We start from the raw sequence: 24759 nt of genomic DNA, 5'->3' as shown, positions 1-24759 counted from the left end.
TGCAAAGAAGGTACCAATGTGAGATTTCTAAAAATAGCTACAGCACACGACCCAAGATTTAAGAATCTGAAGTGCTGTCCAAAATCTGAGCGGGACGAGGTGTGGAGAATGCTTTCAGAAGTCTTAAAAGAGCAACACTCTGATGCAGAAACTACAGAACCCGAACCACCAAAAAAGAAAATCAACCTTCTGCTAGTGGCATCTGACTCAGATGATGAAAATGAACACGCGTCAGTCTGCTCTGCTTTGGACTGTTATCGAGTAGAACTCGTCATCAGCATGGACGCATGTCCTCTGGAATGGTGGTTGAAGTATGAATGAACATATGAATCTTTAGCGCATCTGGCACGTAAATATCTTGCGACACCAGCTACAACAGTGCCATGAGAACGCCTGTTCTCACTTTCTGGTGACATTGTAAACAAGAAGCGGGCAGCGTTATCTCCTGCAAATTGTAACCAAACTTGTTTGTCTGAGGGATTGGCTGAAGTAGGACTGAGGGGACTTGTAAGCTCTAAAGTTTTACATTGTTTTATTTTTGATTGCAGTTATTTTTTGTACATAATTCTACCTTTGTAAGTTCAACTTTTATGATAAAGAGATTGCACTACAGTTGCAATGGGGCAACTGAAAAATATTATTTTTCTTTTTTAAAGTGCAAATATTTGTAATAAAAAATAAATATAAAATGAGCACTGTACACTTTATATTCTGTGTTATAATTAAAATAAATATATTTGAAAATGTAGAAAACATCCAAAAATATTTAAATAAATGGTATTCTTTTATTAGCAGGGTGATTAATTGTGATTTTTTTTAATTATGTGATTAATCACGATTTATTTTTTTAATCGCTTGACAGTCCTAGTCACTACATGTATGTTTCATTAACAAAGTTTATTTTCAATGGAAATTAAAAAAAAAAAGGTAATAATCTGATCAGCAAACTAGCTGGTTCTACCTGGGGCGCCAATGTGGAGACACTAAGAAACTTTGTACCTGCCTTGTGCTATTCTGTAGCAGAGTATTGCTCCCCAGCGTGGCCCAGCTCTTTTCACAGAGGACTAGCTACTACAGGACAGGCTCAACAAAGACAATAACAGAACGCCACTTGCCATCACCTTTGGCCCCCAACTAAAACCTCTCCAGCGCATCATCAAAGATCTACAACCTATCCTGAAGGATGACCCATCACTCTCACAGATCTTGGGAGACAGGCCAGTCCTTGCTTACAGACAGCCCCCTAACCTGAAGCAAATACGCATCAGCAACCACACACCACACAACAAAAACACTAACCCAGGAACCTATCCTTGCAACAAAGCCTGATGCCAACTCTGTCCACATATCTATTCAAGTGACACCATCATAGGACCTAATCACATCAGCCACACCATCAGGGGCTCGTTCACCTGCACATCTACCAATGTGATATATGCCATCATGTGCCAGCAATGCCCCTCTGCCATGTACATTGGCCAAACCAGACAGTCTCTACGCAAAAGAATAAATGGACACAAATCAGACATCATAGAATCATAGAATCATAGAATATCAGGGTTGGAAGGGACCCCAGAAGGTCATCTAGTCCAACCCCCTGCTCGAAGCAGGACCAATTCCCAGTTAAATCATCCCAGCCAGGGCTTTGTCAAGCCTGACCTTAAAAACCTCTAAGGAAGGAGATTCTACCACCTCCCTAGGTAACGCATTCCAGTGTTTCACCACCCTCTTAGTGAAAAAGTTTTTCCTAATATCCAATCTAAACCTCCCCCATTGCAACTTGAGACCATTACTCCTCGTTCTGTCATCTGCTACCATTGAGAACAGTCTAGAGCCATCCTCTTTGGAACCCCCTTTCAGGTAGTTGAAAGGAGCTATCAAATCCCCCCTCATTCTTCTCTTCTGCAGACTAAACAATCCCAGCTCCCTCAGCCTCTCCTCATAAGTCATGTGCTCTAGACCCCTAATCATTTTTGTTGCCCTTCGCTGGACTCTCTCCAATTTATCCACATCCTTCTTGTAGTGTGGGGCCCAAAACTGGACACAGTACTCCAGATGAGGCCTCACCAGTGTCGAATAGAGGGGAACGATCACATCCCTCGATCTGCTGGCTATGCCCCTACTTATACATCCCAAAATGCCATTGGCCTTCTTGGCAACAAGGGCACACTGTTGACTCATATCCAGCTTCTCGTCCACTGTCACCCCTAGGTCCTTTTCCGCAGAACTGCTGCCTAGCCATTCGGTCCCTAGTCTGTAGCGGTGCATTGGATTCTTCCATCCTAAGTGCAGGACCCTGCACTTATCCTTATTGAACCTCATCAGATTTCTTTTGGCCCAATCCTCCAATTTGTCTAGGTCCTTCTGTATCAGGAATCATAACATTCAAAAACCAGTAGGAGAACACTTCAACCTCTCTGGTCACTCAGTAACAGACTTAAAGGTGGCAATTTTGCAACAGAAAAGCTTCAAAAACAGACTCCAACGAGAAACTGCTGAACTAGAATTAATTTGCAAACTAGATACCATTAACTTGGGCTTGAACAGAGACTGGGAGTGGCTGGGTCATTACACAAATTGAATCTATTTCCCCATGTTAAGTATTCTCACACCTTGTCAACTGTCTGAAATGGGCCATCTTGATTACCACTATAAAAGTTTTTTTCTCTTGCTGATAATAGCTCATCTTAATTAATTAGCCTCTTAGAGTTGGTATGGCAACTTCCACCTTTTCATGTTCTCTGTATGTATATATATCTTCTTACTATATGTTCCATTCTATGCATCTGATGAAGCCCACAAAAGCTTATGTTCAAATAAATTTGTTAGTCTCTAAGGTGCCACAAGTACTAAGGAGACCAACCAACCAACAGGCCTGGCTGTTGGTACTGTTCAACACCGCCCCATGACATCAGGTGATACGTCACCTTGCGGAATCTACTCCTTAAGGTGCAAGACATGCTACATGTACCCTCACTGGAAAATGTATTTAATCCACTGAGCCACCATATCAGCTCAATTTCCCTATGAAACCTCAATATCACCTCCAGGTGGCATACTAGATGGCAAGAACAAGCTTCATCTACAAATCCAATAGTACAGCCAGTGGTTTTGACCTTGTTTGCCATCTTTAAGTAAAGCTCAATAATTTCAGATGCAAAGTGCTCAGATGTGCTACCTTTGTGACTCCCTCTTTTGCTGCTGTGGCCAGTTAAAAGATATAGGCCATACATACACTTGTAGGCTACACCCAGCAGCATGGACTGCCTAATTCCCTCATGGACTTGCATAATGCCCTTCCCTCAGCTGCTGAATGTAGATGCAATCGTAATATATAACAGAGTTTATATATTCATAAACAAAACTAATATTTAAAACTGGAACCATAACATGGCCACAAAAATTTCTACACAAAATTTTTCACACACATATATATATACAGTACACACACACACTAGGAAGGACTTCACACAGTGCTGAATTTAAAAATAAAACGTGGCACTTACAATACTATCATTTTGAAATCGATGCTTATTCACAACTTTTTAAAGTTCTTATCTTCATTAGCCAATACATCATGTAAGTTCCTTGATCCAGAACTCACAGTAAAGATGAAAGATCCACACCGACTGGCTCCTTATAAAAGGGCATCAGCCTCAGCATCAGTAAAATTCCAACACCAAAGTCTTCCTTCTCAAAGCCATGGCTTTGTTGCTTACGATGCCTGAATGAAGATTATTTAAGCACTACAGTCATAAATACTATGTATGGCAAATCTCTTTCATATCCCTGAGAGAACACCTCTCTGAGAAGCCACTTGTAAGGCCACAAACATCCCAGCAGAAAGAGTCAATGAAAGTAAACATGGGAGGAGGAATTAAGAGTGTACATAATTGTTGAGTTGCAATAGAAGCAGGGTTGTGTGTCAGGGTTGCGTGAGCCTCCTACCTCCACCAGATGATTGTCAGGTCCATAAAGATCTTTGTCCAGCTCAATGACCAAACTTTTAAAGAAGGAGGAAAACTTCCGCTTCTGTTTGCTGATCTGTAAAATCAGAAAACAGAGAAATGTCAAAGAACGCACCTCAGCCTGGGCTTACTGCTAACTTTGTGCCTCCTCGTCCGGAACATGAATTCCCAGACTGGATTGGATTCAAGGTCCATCTAGTCCAGTCTCTGTCTCTGAGAATGGCCAGTACCAGCTACTTCTGAGGAAGGTGAAAGAAACCTGATAGTGGGCAATTGTGGAATTACCTGTCCATGGGGGAAGATTCCCTGTAACCCTGTCAGAGAACTTTGGCTTGTACCCTGGAGTAAGATAGTTTATCCCATCTATTGTAGGGATGGATATTCTTTTTTTTTTTTTTTTATCTGAAAAAGCACAGGGCCTCATTTATATCTTGTGGCAGTGAGCTCCACAGGTTAATCACGCACAGTACAAAAAATATTTCCTTTTGTCAGATTTAAATTTTGCTTTGCTATTTCATTGGTGGTCAGCATGTCGAAGTCTCACCCTGTCCCTCCCAGAAACATACCATGGTTTGACAGTTGCTGTGCAGCATCTGCTGCTTATTACAGTAATGGTGATTGTTTCACTATTATCTTCTCCTCCACACATTTCCTTGTTTCAGAGTAGCAGCTGTGTTAGTCTGTATCCACAAAAAGAAAAGGAGTACTCGTGGCACCTTAGAGACTAACACATTTATTTGAGCATAAGCTTTCGTGAGCTACAGCTCACTTCATCAGATGCATTCAGTGGAAAATACAGTGGGGAGATTTATATACACAGAGAACATGAAACAATGGGTGTTACCATACACACTGTAACGAGAGTGATCAGGTAAGGTGAGCTATTACCAGCAGGAGAGCGGGGCGGGGGGGAACCTTTTGTAGTGATAATCAAGATGGGCCATTTCCAGCAGCACACCATTTGCTCAAGAAACTCCCTGAAAAAGCACAAGAACAAATCCGCATAGACACACCCCTGGAACCCCGACCAGGGGTATTCTATCTGCTACCCAAGATCCATAAACCTGGAAATCCTGGATGCCCCATCATCTCAGGCATTGGCACCCTGACAGCACGATTGTCTGGCTATGTAGACTCCCTCCTCAGGCCCTACGCTACCAGCACTCCCAGCTATCTTCAAGACACCACTGACTTCCTGAGGAAACTACAATCCAACGGTGATCTTCCTGAAAACACCATCCAAGCCACTATGGATGCAGAAGCGCTCTATACCAACATTACACACAAAAGATGGACTACAAGCCGTCAGGAACAATATCCCTGATAATGTCACGGCAAACCTGGTGGCTGTACTTTGTGACTTTGTCCTCACTCATAACTATTTCACATTTGGGGACAATGTATACCTTCAAATCAGCGTCACTGCTATGGGTACCTGCATGGCCCCACAGTATGCCAACATTTTTATGGCTGACTTAGAGCTGACAGCTCTCGTCCCCTAACGCCCCTACTCTACTTGCACTACATTGATAACATCTTCATCATCTGAACCCATGGAAAAGAAGCCCTTGAGGAATTCCACCGTGATTTCAACAAGTTCCATCCCACCATCAACCTCAGTCTGGACCAGTCCACACAAGAGATCCACTTCCTGGACTCTACGGTGCTAATAAGCGATGGGCACATAAACACCACCCTATACCGGAAACCTACTGACCGCTATGCCTACCTACATGCCTCCAGCTTTCCTCCAGACCACACCACATGATCCATTGTCTACATCCAAGCTGTACAATACAACCACATTTGCTCCAACCCCTCAGACAGAGACAAACACCTACAAGATCTCTATCAAGCGTTCTTACAACTACAATACCCACCTGCTGAAGGGAAGAAACAGACTGACAGAGCCAGAAGCGTACCCAGAAGTTACCTACTACAGGACAGGCCCAACAAAGAAAAGACCAGAACGCCACTAGCCATCACCTTCAGCCCCCAACTAAAACCTCTCCAACGCATCATCAAGGATCTACAACCTATCCTGAAGGATGACCCATCACTCTCACAGAACTTGGGAGACAGGCCAGTCCTTGCATACAGACAGCCCCCTAACCTGAAGCAAATCTTCACCAGCAACCACACACCACACAACAGAACCACTAACCCAGGAACCTATCCTTGCAACAAAGCCCGTTGCCAACTGTGTCCACCTATCTATTCAGGGCCTAATCACATCAGCTACACTGTCAGAGGCTCGTTCATCTGCACATCTATCAATGTGATATATGCCATCATGTGCCAGCAATGCCCCTCTGCCATGTACATTGGCCAAACTGGACAGTCTCTACGTAAAAGAATAAATGGACACAAATCAGACGTCAAGAATTATAACATTCAAAAACCAGTTGGAGAACACTTCAGTCTCTCTGGTCACTCGATTACAGACCTAAAAGTGGCAATTCTTCGATAAAAAAACTTCAAAAACAGACTCCAATGAGAGACTGCTGAATTTGAATTAATTTGCAAACTGGATACAATTAATTTAGGCTTGAATAAAGACTGGGAGTGGATGGGTCATTACACAATGTAAAACTATTCCTCCCCTCCACCACACTGTTTCTCAGACGTTCTAGTCAACTGCTGGAAATGGCCCACCTTGATTATCACAACAAAAGGTTCCCCCCGCTGGTAATAGCTCACCTTAACTGATCACTCTCATTAGAGTGTGTATGGTAACACCCATTGTTTCATGTTCTCTGTGTATATAAATCTCCCCACTGTATTTTCCACTGAATGCATCCGATGAAGTGAGCTGTAGCTCACGAAAGCTTATGCTCAAATAAATTTGTTAGTCTCTAAGGTGCCACAAGTACTCCTTTACATTTGCTTGTGTTTCCCACCTGTTGCCTCTCATCACATACTTAGATTGTAAGCTCTTTAGGGACAGGGACAGTGTGACCAAAAGCACCCCTTTATTTACAACCTACACACTATTGTAATCATCTTTCTACAAAATATGTCTTGTGAGGTATCATTTGAAAACTAATAACTTGCTGGTAATATCACGTATGTAGCAACATTATATGTAAAGTTATGAAATCCCCCTGCATGATATTAATAGCACGTTTTCAAAACCACATTGCCCCGACTAGGCAAAAGTTGTTAAACAGAGGAATGTGTGTTTATCTCAATTTATATATACATAATAAACAGGATGCTCAGGACAGCAACAAGAAGAAAGCCAAGGAAAGTGTGGGCCCCTTACTGAATGAGGGAGGCAACCTAGTGACAGAGGATGTGGAAAAAGCTAATGTACTCAATGCTTTTTTTGCCTCTGTCTTCATGAACAAGGTCAGCTCCCAGACTGCTGCGCTGGGCATCACAGCATGGGGAGTAGATGGCCAGCCCTCAGTGGAGAAAGAGGTGGTTAGGGACTATTTAGAAAAGCTGGACGTGCACAAGTCCATGGGGCCGGACGAGTTGCATCCGAGAGTGCTAAAGGAATTGGCGGCTGTGATTGCAGAGCCATTGGCCATTATCTCTGAAAACTCGTGGCGAACAGGGGAAGTCCCAGATGACTGGAAAAAGGCTAATGTAGTGCCAATCTTTAAAAAAGGGAAGAAGGAGGATCCTGGGAACTACAGGCCAGTCAGCCTCACCTCAGTCCCCGGAAAAATCATGGAGCATGTCCTCAAGGAATCAATTCTGAAGCACTTAGACGAGAGGAAAGTGATCAGGAACAGTCAGCATGGATTCACCAAGGGAAAGTCATGCCTGACTAATCTAATTGCCTTCTATGATGAGATAACTGGTTCTGTGGATGAAGGGGAAGCAGTGGACGTGTTATTCCTCGACTTTCGCAAAGCTTTTGACACAGTCTCCCACAGTATTCTTGTCAGCAAGTTAAAGAAGTATGGGCTAGATGAATGCACTATAAGGTGGGTAGAAAGTTGGCTAGATTGTCGGGCTCAACGGGTAGTGATCAATGGCTCCATGTCTAGTTGGCAGCCGGTATCAAGTGGAGTGCCCCAGGGGTCGGTCCTGGGGCCGGTTTTGTTCAGTATCTTCATAAATGATCTGGAGGATGGTGTGGATTGCACCCTCAGGAAATTTGCGGATGATAGTAAACTAGGAGGAGTGGTAGATACGCTGGAGGGCAGGGATAGGATACAGAGGGACCTAGATAAATTGGAGGATTGGGCCAAAAGAAATCTGATGAGGTTCAATAAGGATAAGTGCAGGGTCCTGCACTTAGGACGGAAGAACCCAATGCACCGCTACAGACTAGGGACCGAATGGCTAGGCAGCAGTTCTGCAGAAAAGGACCTAGGGGTGACAGTGGACGAGAAGCTGGATATGAGTCAGCAGTGTGCCCTTGTTGCCAAGAAGGCCAATGGCATTTTGGGATGTATAAGTAGGGGCATAGCGAGCAGATCGAGGGACGTGATCGTTCCCCTCTATTCGACATTGGTGAGGCCTCATCTGGAGTACTGTGTCCAGTTTTGGGCCCCACACTACAAGAAGGATGTGGATAAATTGGAGAGAGTCCAGCGAAGGGCAACAAAAATGATTAGGGGTCTGGAACACATGACTTATGAGGAGAGGCTGAGGGAACTGGGATTGTTTAGTCTGCAGAAGAGAAGAATGAGGGGGGATTTGATAGCTACTTTCAACTACCTGAGAGGTGGTTCCAGAGAGGATGGTTCTAGACTATTCTCAGTGGTAGAAGAGGACAGGACAAGGAGTAATGGTCTCAAGTTGCAGTGGGGGAGGTTTAGGTTGGATATTAGGAAAAACTTTTTCACCAAGAGGGTCGTGAAGCACTGGAATGCGTTACCTAGGGAGGTGGTAGAATCTCCTTCCTTAGAAGTTTTTAAGGTCAGGCTTGACAAAGCCCTGGCTGGGATGATTTAATTAGGGATTGGTCCTGCTTTGAGCAGAGGGTTGGACTAGATGACCTCCTGAGGTCCCTTCCAACCCTGATATTCTATGATTCTATGACAGCAAAGGGGGAAATGGCAGGGAGACAAGGAAAATCAGCATTTCAGAAAACACAGTGAGAGCAAGCATGTTAAAGAAGTATGGGCTGGATGAATGGACTATAAGGTGGATAGAAAGCTGGCTAGATCATCGGGCTCAACGGATAGCGATCAATGGCTCCATGTTTAGTTGGCAGCCGGTATCAAGCAGAGTGCCCCAAGGGTCGGTCCTGGGGCCGGTTTTGTTCAATATCTTCATTAATGATCTGGAGGATGGCGTGGATTGCACCCTCAGCAAGTTTGCAGATGACACTAAACTGGGAGAAGAGGTAGATACGCTGGAGGGTAGGGATAGGATACAGAGGGCCCTAGACAAATTAGAGGATTGGGCCAAAAGAAATCTGATGAGGTTCAACAAGGACAAGTGCAGAGTCCTGCACTTAGGAAGGAAGAATCCCATGCACTGCTACAGACTAGGGACCGAGTGGCTAGGCAGAAGTTCTGCAGAAAAGGACCTAGGGGTTACAGTGGATGAGAAGCTGAATATAAGTCAGCAGTGTGCCCTTGTTGCCAAGAAGGCTAACGGCATTTTGGGCTGTATAAGTAGGGGCATTGCCAGCAGATCGAGGGACATGATCATTCCCCTCTATTCAACATCGGTGAAGCCACACCTGGAGTACTGTGTCCAGTTTTGGGCCCCACACTACAAGAAGGATGTGGAAAAATTGGAAAGAGTCCAGCAGAGGACAACAAAAATGATTAGGGGGCTGGAGCACATGACTTATGAGGAGAGGCTGAGGGAACTGGGATTGTTTAGTCTGCAGAAGAGAAGAATGAGGGGGGATTGGATAGCTGCTTTCAACTACCTGAAGGGGGGTTCCAAAGAGGATGGATCTGGACTGTTCTCAGTGGTAGCAGATGACAGAACAAGAAGTAATGGTCTCAAGTTGCAGTGGGGGAGGTTTAGGTTGGATATTAGGAAAATCTTTTTCACTAGGAGGGTGGTGAAGCACTGGAATGCGTTACCTAGGGAGGTGGTGGAATCTCCTTCCTTAGAGGTGTTCAAGGTCAGGCTTGACAAAGGACTGGCTGGGATGATTTAGTTGGGGATTGGTCCTACTTTGAGCAGGGGATTGGACTAGATGACCTCCTGAGGTCCCTTCCAACGCTGATATTCTATGATTCTATGAGAAGAAAGAGCATAGAGTCTCCTTCACCACCAGACTCCATGTCACCTTCTTTACTGTTTGAATAAACTTTGCTTGGAGGGGTAATCTTCAGAAGGATCTAATTTAAAGGGTGACTGGACTATAAAAGTGAGGGGCAAAAATACCCCAAATCATCTCTCTTCTACCTACGAAGAAAAAAGGAACCCGCCCTTTGACTTTGGAGGGAGATCCTGACCTGAGAAATTGGTCAGCCATGTTGCTGGGAACATGTGGTAAGGATGTTACCTTGAACCAAGTCTAGCTTGTTGAGTTTTAGTTACCAAGACATGTTCTTTCTTTATTTCTCTTGTAACCGTTCCTGAGTTTAATACCTGATACCCGAATTCACTCAAAATCCCATCTTCTTTTATTAATAAACTTGTTTTATTTTTTAATTTAAACCAATCCAGTGTTGTGTTTAAACTGAACTGTTTGGTAATGCCAATTAAAGTAGCAAATTGTTGAATATTGACCCTTTACAGGGGCAACGGACCTTTAACATCTGAACTGTCAAGGAAAGGGCTGGACAGCACAGAACACATGTTTGGAGAAAATTCAGGACTGGGAGAGTGTTGGGGTCACCCTGCAAGTAGTAATTAAGGCTGGTGGAAGCCAGAGTGTGACTGGGGTGGTCTGGCAGGCTGCTGGGATCAGAGCTGCTGGACCAGGGCTGCAGCTATACTTAGTCACTCAGAGTGTGACCTGCATGCTGTTAGGCTGTTTGTAAGCAAACAGGCTGGGAACTAGAATAATAGAACACTGAGAGGCACCCAAGGTTGCAGGGCAGGTAGTGACACAACCCCTCACTGGTCTGGATTGCACCCCAGAATACGACAGACTGTCTTTGCTATATGTGTGTTCTGCACTTAGCAGAAGGGGACTAAAACCTTGATTGGGACCTTTAGGCACCACTGCAATAAAAAATAATAATAATCCTCTTCCAACCTGGCCCTGACCCCCTACATATGCTCTCTTACACTTCCTATGAACACAAACCACCTTACATCCTCTTCTTGCCCCTCTAGCCTACTCCTCACAATGCAGCCTGTCCTGCTCATGTCACACCACATAGCAACACTGCCTTCCCCAGACAAGACCTATTCCACAAGGTATGGCCCAAATCCAGCCTACATCTACAAATGAAATGAATTTCCCCCAGTGCAATCCTCTTCTCTCCTTCTATGTTTCGGTCTCTCCCTTTCTTTCCTTCTGTCAGTATCATGCCCCCTCCCCTCCCTTTTTGCCCACATGCCACAGAATTATGTCTGTACTTCTGCTTCTGCTGGACATAATGCTTCCACAGCAGTAGTGGCCCTTCCACTCCTATATGGAGATATCCTTTCTAACACTGACATTCTCTGACAGTCCAGCATCCTACAGAACACAACAGGAACTTCCAGCCCCTTCTCAACCCTAGTGGAGAGAGAAATGCAGCCAAGTCTTACATCATCCAGGAGCTTTCCTTCCACTCGCAGCTCCCAGGATGCAATGCTGCCGTCAGAGTCATCAGCATCAGATTTTGCAGGGTTAAAGGTGTTGGAGATGTAAAGCCTCAGTTTCCGTTTTTGCTGTTAAACAAAACAGAGATAAGAAAATAACACACACAGCGCACATTCCAGGCATGGGGCAGCCCTGGGATATAGATGTATCTAAGTATTTATATGGCCCCCTATCACTGTAGAATTTGAGTGCTCAGTGGAGTTGCACCAGCCTACTTCAGGTCTGCATTTGTCCCTGGGTATGTAACAAAACTTACTGAAATGCTGGATCTTGAAATTCCATTCAGAAACCCTCAGCAGTGAGGAAGAGCAGAGAATGGGCCATACACCAAGGAAGAAAGAAGGGTACCGTGCATACCCCACAGCCCTGGAAGTCAATGTCCTACTGTTTTTACAAACCTTTTGAAAACTATTTCTTGTAAAAAGATTAAATAATTCTGATGCTTTAAAACAATCTCATTCTTCCTTTCTCAATTCCAGCAGGGGGTAACCAAACCATGGCTCGCAAGCCACATGCAGCTCTTTTACAGATAAAGTGTGGCTTGCCCCTCCGCCTACATTCTCCACCTACAGACTGTGGGAGGGAGTTCAGGTCTTCTGCCAGAGACAACTGGTGCCTGCTGAGACTGGGGAGGGGCACATTTTAAAGGTTCAAACCCCCCAACAGCTTGAGTCATGCCCCCCCACACACACACATACCCCATACCCTCAGCGGTTCTCCCTGCATCTCCCAGCTGTTTGCTGCAGCCTGTCCCCACAGCCGCAGCTCACAGCTTGCCAAATCCAGCAGCTGCTGTGCAGGGAGGGGGCCCAGTAGCACCATGTAATGGAGCAGGACCAGCAAATCTTGGCAAAAATCTGAGGAAGCATGTGACCCCATGAGTCCCCACCCCCTGTTGCCTCTGGCTCTGCCCAGCAGTGAGGGGGGGGTCTCAGGGCTTCAATACTGCGGGGCGCGCCTGCTGGGGCTTGGGACTTCAGCAGGGGTGGGGCTGAAACCCCGAGATCCCCCTGTTCCTGCAGTGCTGAAGCCCCAAATGTCATTGGGTGCCTCCCACGGGGCTGAAGCCCCAAGCCCCATCAGGCAACTCCTGTAAGGCTGAAGCCCCGAGACCCCCCCTCCCCTTCTCTGCAGGGCAGAAGCCCCTAACCCCACCACCCTGCCGCGGAGCTCAAGCCCCAAGCCCCGACAGGCACACCTCGGCTCTTGAACTTCTGAAGATGGTTGTATGCAGCTTGGAGGGTCAGTAAATTTGGTCATCCCTCTTATATTGGCATCCGTTTTTGTAGTATATGAACTTGCAAAACTAGATGCACTAGCAGTTCCATCCCCCTCACCATATTTCCCTATCCTGCAGAGCTTTACCTGTAATGTTCACCCACACACTGCTCTACCCTCCTGCACAACTCTGCTGCCACCCCAATTGCCCCCTATAACACATGCACTCTAGGCCTCCCCAGTAACTATTTATCCCATCACATTCCTCCATTCCCAGCACAGCTATCTCCCGCATCTCTGCACTGCTCTGATCACCCATAATATTCCCCTAGCAACCAGTGTGGTGGGTTTTGTACCTGTGAGCACACAAGCTGCTCCAATAAACCATCAGACCTTATAATGGTAAAAGAGAGAAGCTTTCGAACTATACAGAGCCGAAGAAGAACTTTGTGTAGCTCGAAAGCTTGTCTCTGTCACTAACAGCTTTTCCAGTAAAAGATATTAGCTCACCCACCTTGTCTCTCTAATATCCTGGGACCAACACGGCTACAACTACACTGCACACTTTATAATCTCCATAAAAATCATACCTTCTTAGATGACTCACAAAACCACCTCTTCCCGCCTGACCTGCCTCCCTCTCAATAATTCTTCCTGCAAGGCTTGCTGATTACACAAACTTATCATGACTCAAACTGACCTCCTTATTTGACCTTCTAAACCCTCTCCACTTATTTCATTACCATCGACATCACCATCATCTTCCCTGTTACGCCAACTTGCAACATGGAGGTCATCTTCAACTCCTAACTCTCACTTTCTCCTTATATTCAGGCTATATCCAAATCCTTCTGTTTTTTCCTCCTCAATATAACAAAAATCTGCCCCTTCATCTCCAATTAGATGGTCCAAAGAGCCAGTTCTTCAAACCCTGATCTTTCCTGTCTTCTTTACTGCTAACTCCTCCACTCTGGCCAACCATGATATCGACACTGTCTCCTCTAATCCATTCAGAATGAGACAGGTAAAATTATCTTTCATCCCTGTCAACTAGACTACATCACACCTCTCCTTGCAACTCTCCACTGGCTCCCCCTTGCCTAACACATCCATTTTAAGCTTCTCACACTTCCTTCATGTTCTTGTACAAGTCAGCTGCACCCTACGTATCAGAACTTGTCTCCTTTTGTGCCACAAGGAAGAATCATATAATAATTATGAATAACAATGCTAAATGATGCTTACCTATGGATTTCCTAGTGTGTCCTGCATTCTATGTATCTTGCTTTTAGCTTGTAAACTCTTCAGGTGTAACATGATGGACTCAAATAGTCTGTCTACGCTGCAAAAAAATACCTGCAGCCAGCCCATGTCAGCTGACTCAGGCTCGTGGGGCTCAAGCTGCAGGGCTATAAAACATCTTGGTAGAGGTTCAGGCTCAGGCTGGAGCCCAGACTCTGGGACCCTCCCCACTCAGGGAGCCCCAGAACTTAGGCTCCAGCCCAAGTCCACATCTACACTGCAATTGTATAGTCCCGCAGCCCGAGCCCCACAAGTCCAAGTCAGCTGACACAGGCTGGCCACGGGTGTTTTACTGCAGTGCAGACATACCCAAAGGCTGCTACCCTGGGCCAGGACAGTCTATTTGTATGCACGTGAGCATGTGATTACTGCTACACAAATAATAACTAATAATAAATGGTGGACTCAAAGGTACCTGGAGAAACCAGCAGAATATGTAACTCACATATGTGAGCTGTTCTTCAAATCAGATGTTCATACAGAGGACATTGCAAACCAGCCATTGTCTCAGAAAAGACCATCACCCCAGTAAGGGCATTAATCAGAGATCTCCCAACACCAATGCAAAAAGAAAGACCCATGAATTTGATTAATCCATGTAGACTCATGGACCATATCAAATTCCAAAACATGCTAAAGGACTGCACCACTCCACCAACAGGTCAAGATATTGAGGATCTGAGACACCATTATCCTCATACTTGAATCTTGACCTTCACTATAATTGCCCCCGCAGAGGCACTTCCTTCCTCATCAGCCACACAGATCTTTGTTTTCTGAAACCCTGTCCTGGATGAAGACAAAGGGACAAAAACTCAAGCACCAACAGCAGAAAACAAAGACTGGAAGAGACAGGTTGAAAGACAAAGAATTCCTTCAAGCTCACTTTAACCTGTGTTACAGGCCAAAAGAACCTTTCGATCAGCCTCCATTTCAAATACCACTCAAGAAACTATTTGAGGTGTTAAACGGCTTCATTAATCATGATGTCTGCAGCCCAGAGCAGAACCCAGCACTGTGAAGAACTATCCTCCTACTTCACTGAAATGATCACACACATTCAGGAAAGTTTTTTTGGCTTGCAGGGATCTGATCCCCCTCTGCCAGCCAACCAACAACCCATCTGTGTTCCCAGAGTCCAGCCCATTCACTTCACAAGAAGCATGGGGGTGAATCTGACCCCTCCTCTTCCTGGCTAGTGCAAGAGAGTCATGAGTAAGTGGTTCCACTCTTGACCAGAACAATCAATCCCTATTCAAGGAGGAATCTTCCCTTCCTCCTTTAAATATATAATAGTCTGATGAACATTGAATAAGCCGACCCTGGATACAGTGGTTCTAGCCAAATACTGCTCATTATTAAACTTTCAAACTCATAGAGAAGCTAGCCAAAGGCTGACTAGAACTCATCTAACCAAAGCCAGCAACCTATACCTGACACAATCTGGATTCAGGCCAGGATATGGGACAGAAAAAGCATATTAATAGCACTGATAGAGGATATGCTGCTGTCAACAGGTAAAGGCAGACAGTCATCCTCCTCTTACTGGATCTCACTGCAGCATTTGACACTGTCACATACTGTTGTCCTGCCTCAAAGAGGTGGCAGAAGTCCAGGAGAATGTGTTAAAATGATTTGAGTCATTCCTGGATGGACGCATGCAGAGGGCAGTTTTGGAAAACTGCAACTAGATGTCCAATTTATGGAGTCCCGTTGAGACCAGTTCTGTCTCTGATCCTATACAACATCTAGATGAAGCCAAAAGGAAACCTGGTGAGACGACAATAATTCAAATGCTGTAATATGCAGATAATATACAGTTCTACTTATCCTTCACCACATACAACTACACCTTTACTACCAAGATGGCCTAGAGCTTGGACAAGATCGGCTTTCAAATGAAGAACAGCTGGCTGAATCTAAACCCCAGCAAGACAAAGGTAACGCTGGTTAGCAGTATAAGCACTTTGCAACCATAGTGTTGTTTCCTTTGGTTGATGGTTCACACTCACAGTTGGTCAATTCATTTCACAGCTCACATGCACTTTTGTATTCCTTGCTGATGCTAAAGCTCTCACACAGCAGCATCTGTGAACTTTGCTTTCTACATCTCTGGTTCATTAGGAGACTCCATCTCATCCTGGCAGATGATGACTTTGCCTCAGTTATGGACACCTTTGTTACCTTCTTGCTGGACTACAGCAATGCAATATACCTGGTTATGACACCATCCGCTATTAGGAAATGCCAGCTAGCACAGATTGCAACAGCACATCTCAGCAACACAGATCACCACAAGCACATCACACCTGTTCTCTGTACCCTAACTTCCCACAGAATATCAAGTCACAGTCTTGGTCTTTATCACAAAGGTGCTCAGGAGCCTGAGACCATGATATTGAAAAGATGATGTAAAGCTCCAGGATGAAGACCAAGATCAATATATCTGTTCCTCAGGCACACTGGAACTGCCCACCGCAAGAGTAATGTTCATCATGTTCAGGAGATAGAACTTACTTGGGGACTGGTTCAAGACGGTGAACTGAACTCCACAGAACTAAGAACTATCACCTTCCACTTAAAGTTCAAGACACTTCTTTGACCTCCTTTCAATAATATACAGGTATAGCAGCACATACATTAAAAAAAAAAAAAAACCTACCAAAACAAAACACTATAGTGCTCTCTCAATTTTCCTCCTGGAGAGAGAATGAAAAAGAGAAAGAAGGCTCTCAAATACTATGGTAACGAACACAGCGTAAGAACCTATGCAGAATGGAACAGACTATACTAGAACATGAGTCTCACATATACACTGGAAAACAGATCTTGCAACCATATGAACAGTAGCTGTTTCTATCTCTGAGTTCTTCAGGCATCAGATTCACAATAACCGGTGGAGCTCATAAGTTTGATTAAATAAGCAGCATTCCTAGAAATCAACCAAGTCTGTTTAGAAAACTAACTGTAGTTCACAATGCTTACATTCTTAACTTTTGCACTTGCATGAATGCCTCCGATGAAGTGAGCTGTAGCTCACGAAAGCTTATGCTCAAATAAATTGGTTAGTCTCTAAGGTGCCACAAGTCCTCCTTTTCTTTTTGCGAATACAGACGAACACGGCTGCTACTCTGAAACCTGAAAAGAGACTGCAACTTCTGTGAGGTGCCCAATGTAAATTACAATCTCCACTGACTGCCTGAAGGTGATTGTAACTTGCTGGCGAGTTCACTGAAGGTTACAATCTCTGCTGGATGCTTTCCTAGCTCTGCTAGGGAATCTCATGCAAGTTACAACAGATATCAGAGGATGAACCAAAATCTGCTGAAGGCATAGAATTATGCCTGACTGCAGGTTTTATGTACAGCATTGTGTACAGATCTAAGTGTAGATGTCCCATATAGACCTCCATGCTGCTCATAGATTCATAAATTCCAAGGCCAGAAAAGGCCACTGTGATCATCAGGTCTGTCTTCTATTTAACACAGAACACAGAACTTCCCAAAAATAATTCCTAGAGCAGATACATTTAGAAAAACATCCAATTTCGATTTAAAATTGTCAGTGATAGAGAATCAACCATGACTATTGGTAAATTATTCCAGTGGTTAATTACACTCACTGTTAAAAATATTGCCAGTCTGAATTTGTCTAGCTTCAACTTCCAGCCATTGGAACATGTTAGACCTTTTCTCTTCTAGACTGTGGAGCCCATGATCAAATATTTGTTCCCCATGCAGGTATTTATAGATCGGGGTTGCAAAACTGTATTGAGGGCCGGGTAGGGAAGGCTGTGCCTCCCCAAACAGCCTAACCCCTGCCCCCATCTGAACCCTCCCACTTCCCACCCCCTGATTGCCGCCCTCAGAACCCCCGAACCATCCAACCCCACCCTGCTCCTTGTCCCCTGACCATCCCCTCCCGGGACCCCACCTCCTATCTAACCCCCCTGCTCCCTGATTGCCCCAACCCCCACCCCCTGACAGGCCCCCAGGGATTCCCACGCCTATCCAACTCCCCCTGCTCCCCGTCGCCTGACTGCCCTGACCCCTATCCACACCCCTGCACCTATCCGCCCCCCGGAACCCCACCCCCTAATCCAATCCACCCTGCTCCCCGCCCCCTGACTGCCCTGCCCCATCCAACCACCCCCTGCTCCCTGACTGCCCCCCGGAACTCCCGGTCCCTTATCCAACTCCTCCGCCCCCTTACCATGCTGCTCAAAGCAGCATGTCTGGCAGCTGCGCCGTCCGGCTGGTGCCAAAAACGCTGCTGTGCTGCCCTGCAAGAGAGCACAACCCCACTGCCCAGAGCGCTGCCCGCGTGGCTGCAGGGGTGGGGGAATAGCAGGGCAGGGGCCAGGGGCTAGCCTCCCTGGCGGGGAACTCAAGGGCTGGGCAGGACGGTTCCGTAGGGCGGATGTGGCCCGTGGGCCATAGTTTGCCCACCTCTGTTATAAACTGTAATTAATTCACCGTTAACCTTGTCTTGTTAAACTAAACAGATGGATCTCCTAGAGTCTGTCACTGTAAGGCATGTTTTCTAATTCTTTAATCATTCTCATGGCTCTTCTCTAAACCCTCTCCAATTTATCAAACTCCTTCTTGAATTGTAGACACCAGAACGGGACACAATATTCCAGCAGCAGTAGCACCAATGGCAAATACAGAGGTAAAATAACTTCTCTAATTCTCCGTGAGATTCCCTTGTTTATACAGCCAAGGATTGTATTTGCCCTTTTGGCCACAGCATTGCTTTGGAAGTGCCTGTTCAGCTGATTATCCACCGCGACTCCCAAATCTTTTCCAGAGTCACTGCTTCCCAGGATAGAGTCCCCCATACTCTAAGTATGGCCAAATTCCTTATTCCTACAGGTATACATTTGCATTTAGCCATATTAAACACATACTGTTTGTTTGTGCCCAGCTTACCAAGTAATCCAGATCACTCTGTATTGGGGAGCTCTCTTCTTCATTATTTACCACTCCCTCAAATTTGTGTCATCTGCAAACCTTACCAGTGACTACTTTATGTTTTCTTCCAGATCACGGATAAAAAAATTAAACAACATAGGGCCAAGAACCAATCCCTGCAGGACCACTAGAAACAGACCCTATCAATGACGACTCCCCATTTACAATTATATTTCGAGACCTACCAGTTAGCCAGTTTTTAATTGATGTAATATGTACCATGTTAATTTTATATTGTTCTAGTTTTTTCATACCATGCTCCTAAGTGTAGGGTAAATCTTGTCCTTAAAAGACAGAGTAGATAAAAATCTATGCTTTTGTATCTACATATAGAGAGGCTGACAGGCAGACAAACCACAAATTGGTATGATGTGGAATAAAAGTTTTAATCACATGCATTTGGTAGCCTCACAAGAGGTTACTAAAGAAATTTAGGAGACATGGGGAGGATTGGAAACTACTCATACAACTTACTTGATTTGAAATGAATTATATCAATTCAGAAAAAGACCCGGGCCTAATGGAGGACATAAGAACATAACAACAGCTACACTGGGTCAGACAAAAGGTCCATCTACCCCAGTATCCTGTCTTCTGACAGCGGCCAATGCCAGGTGCCCCAGAGGGAATGAACGGAACAGGTAATCATCAAGTGATCCATTCCCTGTCACTCATTCCCAGCTTCTGGCCAGCAGAGGCTAGGGACACCATCCCTGCCCATCCTGGCTAATAGCCATTGATGGACCTATCCACCATGAACATATATAGTTCTTTTTTTAACCCTGTTATAGTCTTGGCCTTCAAAACATCCTCTGGCAAGGCATTCCACAGGTTGACTGTGCGCAGTATGAAGAAATACTTCCTTTTGTTTCTTTTAAACCTGCTGCCAATTAATTTTACTTGGTAACCCCTAGTTCTTGTGTTATGAGGAGTAAATAACACTTCCTTATTTACTTTCTCCACACCAGTCATGATTTTATAGACTTCAATCATATTCCCCCCTTAGTTATCTCTTTTCCAAGCTGAAAAGTCCCAGTCTTATTAATCTCTCCTCATATGGAAGCTGTTCCATACCCCTAATCATTTTTGTTGCCCTTTTCTGAACCTTTTCCAATTCCAATGTATCTTTTTTGAGATGGAGTGACCACATCTGCACACAGTATTCAAGATGTGGGCATACCATGGATTTATATAGAGGCTATATGATATTTTCTGTCTTATTATCTATCCCTTTCTTAAGGATGCCCAACATTCTGTTAGCTTTTTTTGACTGCCGCTGCACATTGAGTGGATGTTTTCAGAGAATTATCCACAATGACTCCAAGATCTCTTTCTTGAGCGATAACAGCTAATTTAGACCCCATCATTTCTTATGTATAGTTGGGATTATGCTTTCCAATGTGCATTACTTTGCATTCATCAATATTGAATTTCATCTGCCATTTTGTTGCCCAGTCACCCAGTCTTTAGAGATCCTTTTGTAGCTCTTTGCAGTCTGCCTGGGACTTAACTACCTTGAGCAGTTTTGTAACATTGGTAAATTTTGCCACCTCACTATTTACCCCTTTCATCTCTATGAAGGCCTCTGCTCACTATGCATTAGCAGTAAAAACAAATAAGCAACCAAGCACACACAAATGCTAGGCTATATAAGCAATGACATGGAGAGTAATATGGAAAATACTGGACGGGTAGCCGTGTTAGTCTGGATCTGTAAAAGCGGCAAAGAGTCCTGTGGCACCTTATAGACTAACAGACGTAACGGAGCATAAGCTTCTGTGGGCGAATACCCACTTTGTCAAATGCATGTATGTATTCACCCACGAAAGCTTATGCTCTAATACGTCTGTTAGTCTATAAGGTGCCACAGGACTCTTTGCCGCTTTTACGGAAAATATTATAATACCATCATATAAATCAATGCTGTCATCTCATCTGGAATACTAAGTGCAGTACTGGTCACCCCCTCTCAGGAAATGTATTGGAGAGTAAGGTGGAATGCAGAGACAAATTATGAGAATGATTAGGTGCAGACCTTGAAAAGATTGGGCTTGATTCTTTAGTCAGGAGAAAAATTTAAAAAGACATAAGAATGGATATACTGAATAAGACCAATGGTCCACCTAGCCCTGTATCCTGTTGTGATGTTATTGACATGAACTGTGACCGTACAGATCATTGTTGCAATCAAGGTCATATAGTGGCACCAAATCTTGTACAAAGGAGGTCACGTAAGGTGTCCATGAAAAGGTTATGATTTGCTGGTTATGATTATGCTATCTGTATAAATGTATCATTTTTGTATTTAAAGTTATAAGTACTGGCTTTATCCTGTCTGTATTTCAAAGTTATGCTATGCTTCTGGGTGACACCCCAGACAATGTGGAGTCAGCACTGCCTAGCCTGCTTGATGGCCCATTAAGGACCATCAGCTATACAACTGACCCACTGAGAGAAGGCAGATACACCTTGTGACTCAGCAAGGCACACAGGGACATGCCTATGGACAGAACTCTAAGGTTTTTCCATGCCATGTGCTGGGTGGCTTGTGGTTGGAACAAAGGAAGCAAAAGCCACATGACAAAAGGACTATAAAAGGCAGCAGCATCTCCATTTTGTCTTCAAACCTGCTTCTGACCTCTGGAGGAACCTTGGTACAAACTGAAGCTCTGAACAAAGGACTGAATGACCCATCCAGCTGTGGATGTACTCCAGAGCCTTGATTTGTGCCTGCAGTTTATTCCATCACTGCTACAAGCCTGAAACCAAGAACTTTGCCATTACTGTATGTAATTGATTCCATTTAACCAATTCTAGTTCTCATCTATATTTCTTTCTTTTATGAATAAACCTTTAGGTTTTAGATTCTAAAGGATTGGCAACAGCGTGATTTGTGGGTAAGATCTGACTTGTATACTGATCTGGGTCTGGGGCTTGGTCCTTTGGGATCCGGAGAATCTTTTTTCTTTTACTGGGGTATTGGTTTTCATAACCATTCACCCCCATAAGAAGTGGCTGCTGGTGGTGATACTGGGAAACTGGAGTGTCTGACGGAATTGCGTGTATGACTTCTGGTTAGCCAGTGGGGTGAGACCAAAGTATTCTCTGTCTGGTTTGGTGTGCCTTAGTAATAAAGGAACCCCACCTTTTGGGCTGTGATTGCCCTGCTCTAAACAATTTGTCCTGAACTGATTCTTTCAGTTGTGTCCCACCAGCAGCAGAATCATTACACCTGTCTTCTCGCAGTGGCCAGTGCCTGATGCTTCAGAGGGAATCAGGTGAGCCTGGCTGTTTAAAGAAGCTGGTGCTCCGCGAACCAGCTGAGCAGCAGGGGACAGCAGAGCAGCAAACAGCAGGAGTTTGCCTGGGAGTTCGCCTGGGGTGAGCCCACTGAGGCTTACACCCTAACGACTTTTCTGAGTAATTACTGCATCTCCTGAGGAATCTCGTAGTAGGACAGTAATATGGATGGGGATTGTTCAGCTATTGTGACCTGCACTGGATGTGCCATGTTTGTCTTTCTTCCACAGGACAGAAGCGACTTTGTCTGTACAAAGTGCAAGCTGGTCTCCATATTGGAAGAGAAGGTTCAAGGTCTGGAGCAACAGGTATCGACCCTGCGTTGCATGAGAGAAACTGAAGATTTCCTGGACAGACGTCAGGATATGCTTCTACAGGCACAAGGTTCTGAAGATTCAGAGCAGACTGCGCAGCGGGGACAGGACGACGGTGAAGAAATTTGGCAACATGTGACCTCCAGAAGAAGAAGGGGAAACGTCCATGTACCAGCAACGCAAATACAGGTAAGTAACTGTTTTCATGTTCTCTCCACAGGTACCATTGCGGGGAGTGGCCCAGATGATAAGTCTGGGGGAAGGGAGCAGAAGGAGACTCCACCAGTTGAAAGGCATGAGATGCACTGTCCTAAGGATGGGGGTTCCACAACCACCACTCCCAAGAGAAGGAGGTGGGTGGTGGTGGTTGGGGACTCTCTCCTCAGGGGGACTGAGTCATCTATCTGCCGCCCTGACCGGGAAAACAGAGAAGTCTGCTGCTTGCCAGGGGCTAAGATTCGCGATATGACGGAGAGTCTGCCGAGACTCATCAAGCCCTCGGACCACTACCTCTTCCTGCTTTTCCACGTGGGCACCAATGATACTTGAGCGGATCACTGCAGACTACGTGGCTCTGGGAAGGAGGATAAAGAAGTATGAGGTGCAAGTGGTGTTCTCGTCCATCCTCCCCGTGGAAGGAAAACGCCTGGTAGGGATCGTCGAATCGTGGAAGTCAATGAATGGCTACGCAGATGGTGTCGGAGAGAAGGCTTTGGATTCTTTGACCATGGGATGGTGCTCCAAGAAGGAGGAGTGCTAGGCAGAATCGGGCTCCACCTAACGAAGAGAGGGAAGAGCATCTTCGCAAGCAGGCTGGCTAACCTAGTGAGGAGGGCGTTAAACTAGGTTCACCGGGGGAAGGAGACCAAAGCCCTGAGGTAAGTGGGGAAGTGGGATACCGGGAGGAAGCACGAGCAGGAGCTTGTGAGAGGGGAGAGCTCCTGCCTCATACTGAGAACGAGCGGCGATCAGTGGGTTATCTCAAGTGCCTATATACAAATGCACAAAGCCTGGGAAACAAGCAGGGAGAACTGGAGGTCCTGGCAAAGTCAGGGAATTATGATGTGATTGGAATAACAGAGACTTGGTGGGATAACTCACATGACTGGAGTACTGTACTGGATGGGTATAAACTGTTCAGGAAGGACAGGGAGGCCAGAAAGTGAGGGAGTTGCACTGTATGTAAGGGAGCAGTATGACTGCTCAGAGCTCAAGTATGAAATGGAGAAAAACCTGAGAGTCTCTGGATTAAGTTTAGAAGTGTGAGCAACAAGAGTGATGTAGTGGTGGGAGTCTGCTACAGACCACTGGACCAGGGGGATGAGGTGGACGAGGCTTTCTTCCGGCAACTCGCAGAAGCTACTAGATCTCACGCCCTAGTTCTCATGGGAGACTTCAATCATCCTGATATCTGCTGGGAGAGCAATACAGTGGTGCACAGACAATCCAGGAAGTTTTTGGAAAATGTAGGGGACAATTTCCTGGTGCAAGTGCTGGAGGAACCAACTAAGGGCGGAGCTCTTCTTGACCTGCTGCTCACAAACCAGGAAGAATTAGTAGGGGAAGCAAAAGTGGATGGGAACCTGGGAGGCAGTGACCATGAGATGGTCGAGTTCAGGATCCGGACACAAGGAAGAAAGGAAAGCAGCAGAATACGGACCCTGGACTTCAGAAAAGCAGACTTTGACTCCCTCAGGGAACTGATGGGCAAGATCCCCTGCGAGAATAACATGAGGGGAAAGGAGTCCAGGAGAGCTGGCTGTATTTTAAAGAATCCTTATTGCGGTTACAGGGACAAACCATCCCGATGTGGAGAAAGAATAGTAAATAATGGCAGGCGACCAGCTTGGCTTAACAGTGAAATCCTTGCTGATCTTAAACACAAAAAAGAGGCTTACAAGAAGTGGAAGATTGGACAAATGACCAGGGATGAGTATATAAATATTGCACGGGCATGTAGGAATGAAATCAGGAAGGCTAAATCACACCTGGAGTTG

At 45.2% G+C, this 24759-nt stretch overlaps 1 protein-coding gene across 9 annotated transcripts in view; it reads right to left on the bottom strand.

Moving 5' to 3' along the window:
- SMARCD3 (SWI/SNF related BAF chromatin remodeling complex subunit D3) overlaps positions 1 to 24759 on the bottom strand; it is a 245590-nt gene that overhangs the window by 67940 nt on the left and 152891 nt on the right. For all 9 annotated transcript variants that reach the window (XM_074946671.1, XM_074946669.1, XM_074946670.1 and 6 more), the window contains 2 exons: positions 11601 to 11723; positions 3949 to 4044 (listed from right to left, as the gene is read on the bottom strand). In XM_074946671.1, coding sequence (XP_074802772.1) covers positions 3949 to 4044; positions 11601 to 11723 — 219 coding nt within the window. The remainder of the gene's footprint in view (positions 1 to 3948; positions 4045 to 11600; positions 11724 to 24759) is intronic.

The sequence above is a fragment of the Natator depressus genome, chromosome 2 (assembly GCF_965152275.1).
Source record: "Natator depressus isolate rNatDep1 chromosome 2, rNatDep2.hap1, whole genome shotgun sequence".
Taxonomy (NCBI): Eukaryota; Metazoa; Chordata; order Testudines; family Cheloniidae; genus Natator; species Natator depressus.
The sequence above is the reverse complement of the archived record's forward strand: the minus strand, read 5'-3'. Positions and strand labels throughout refer to the sequence as shown.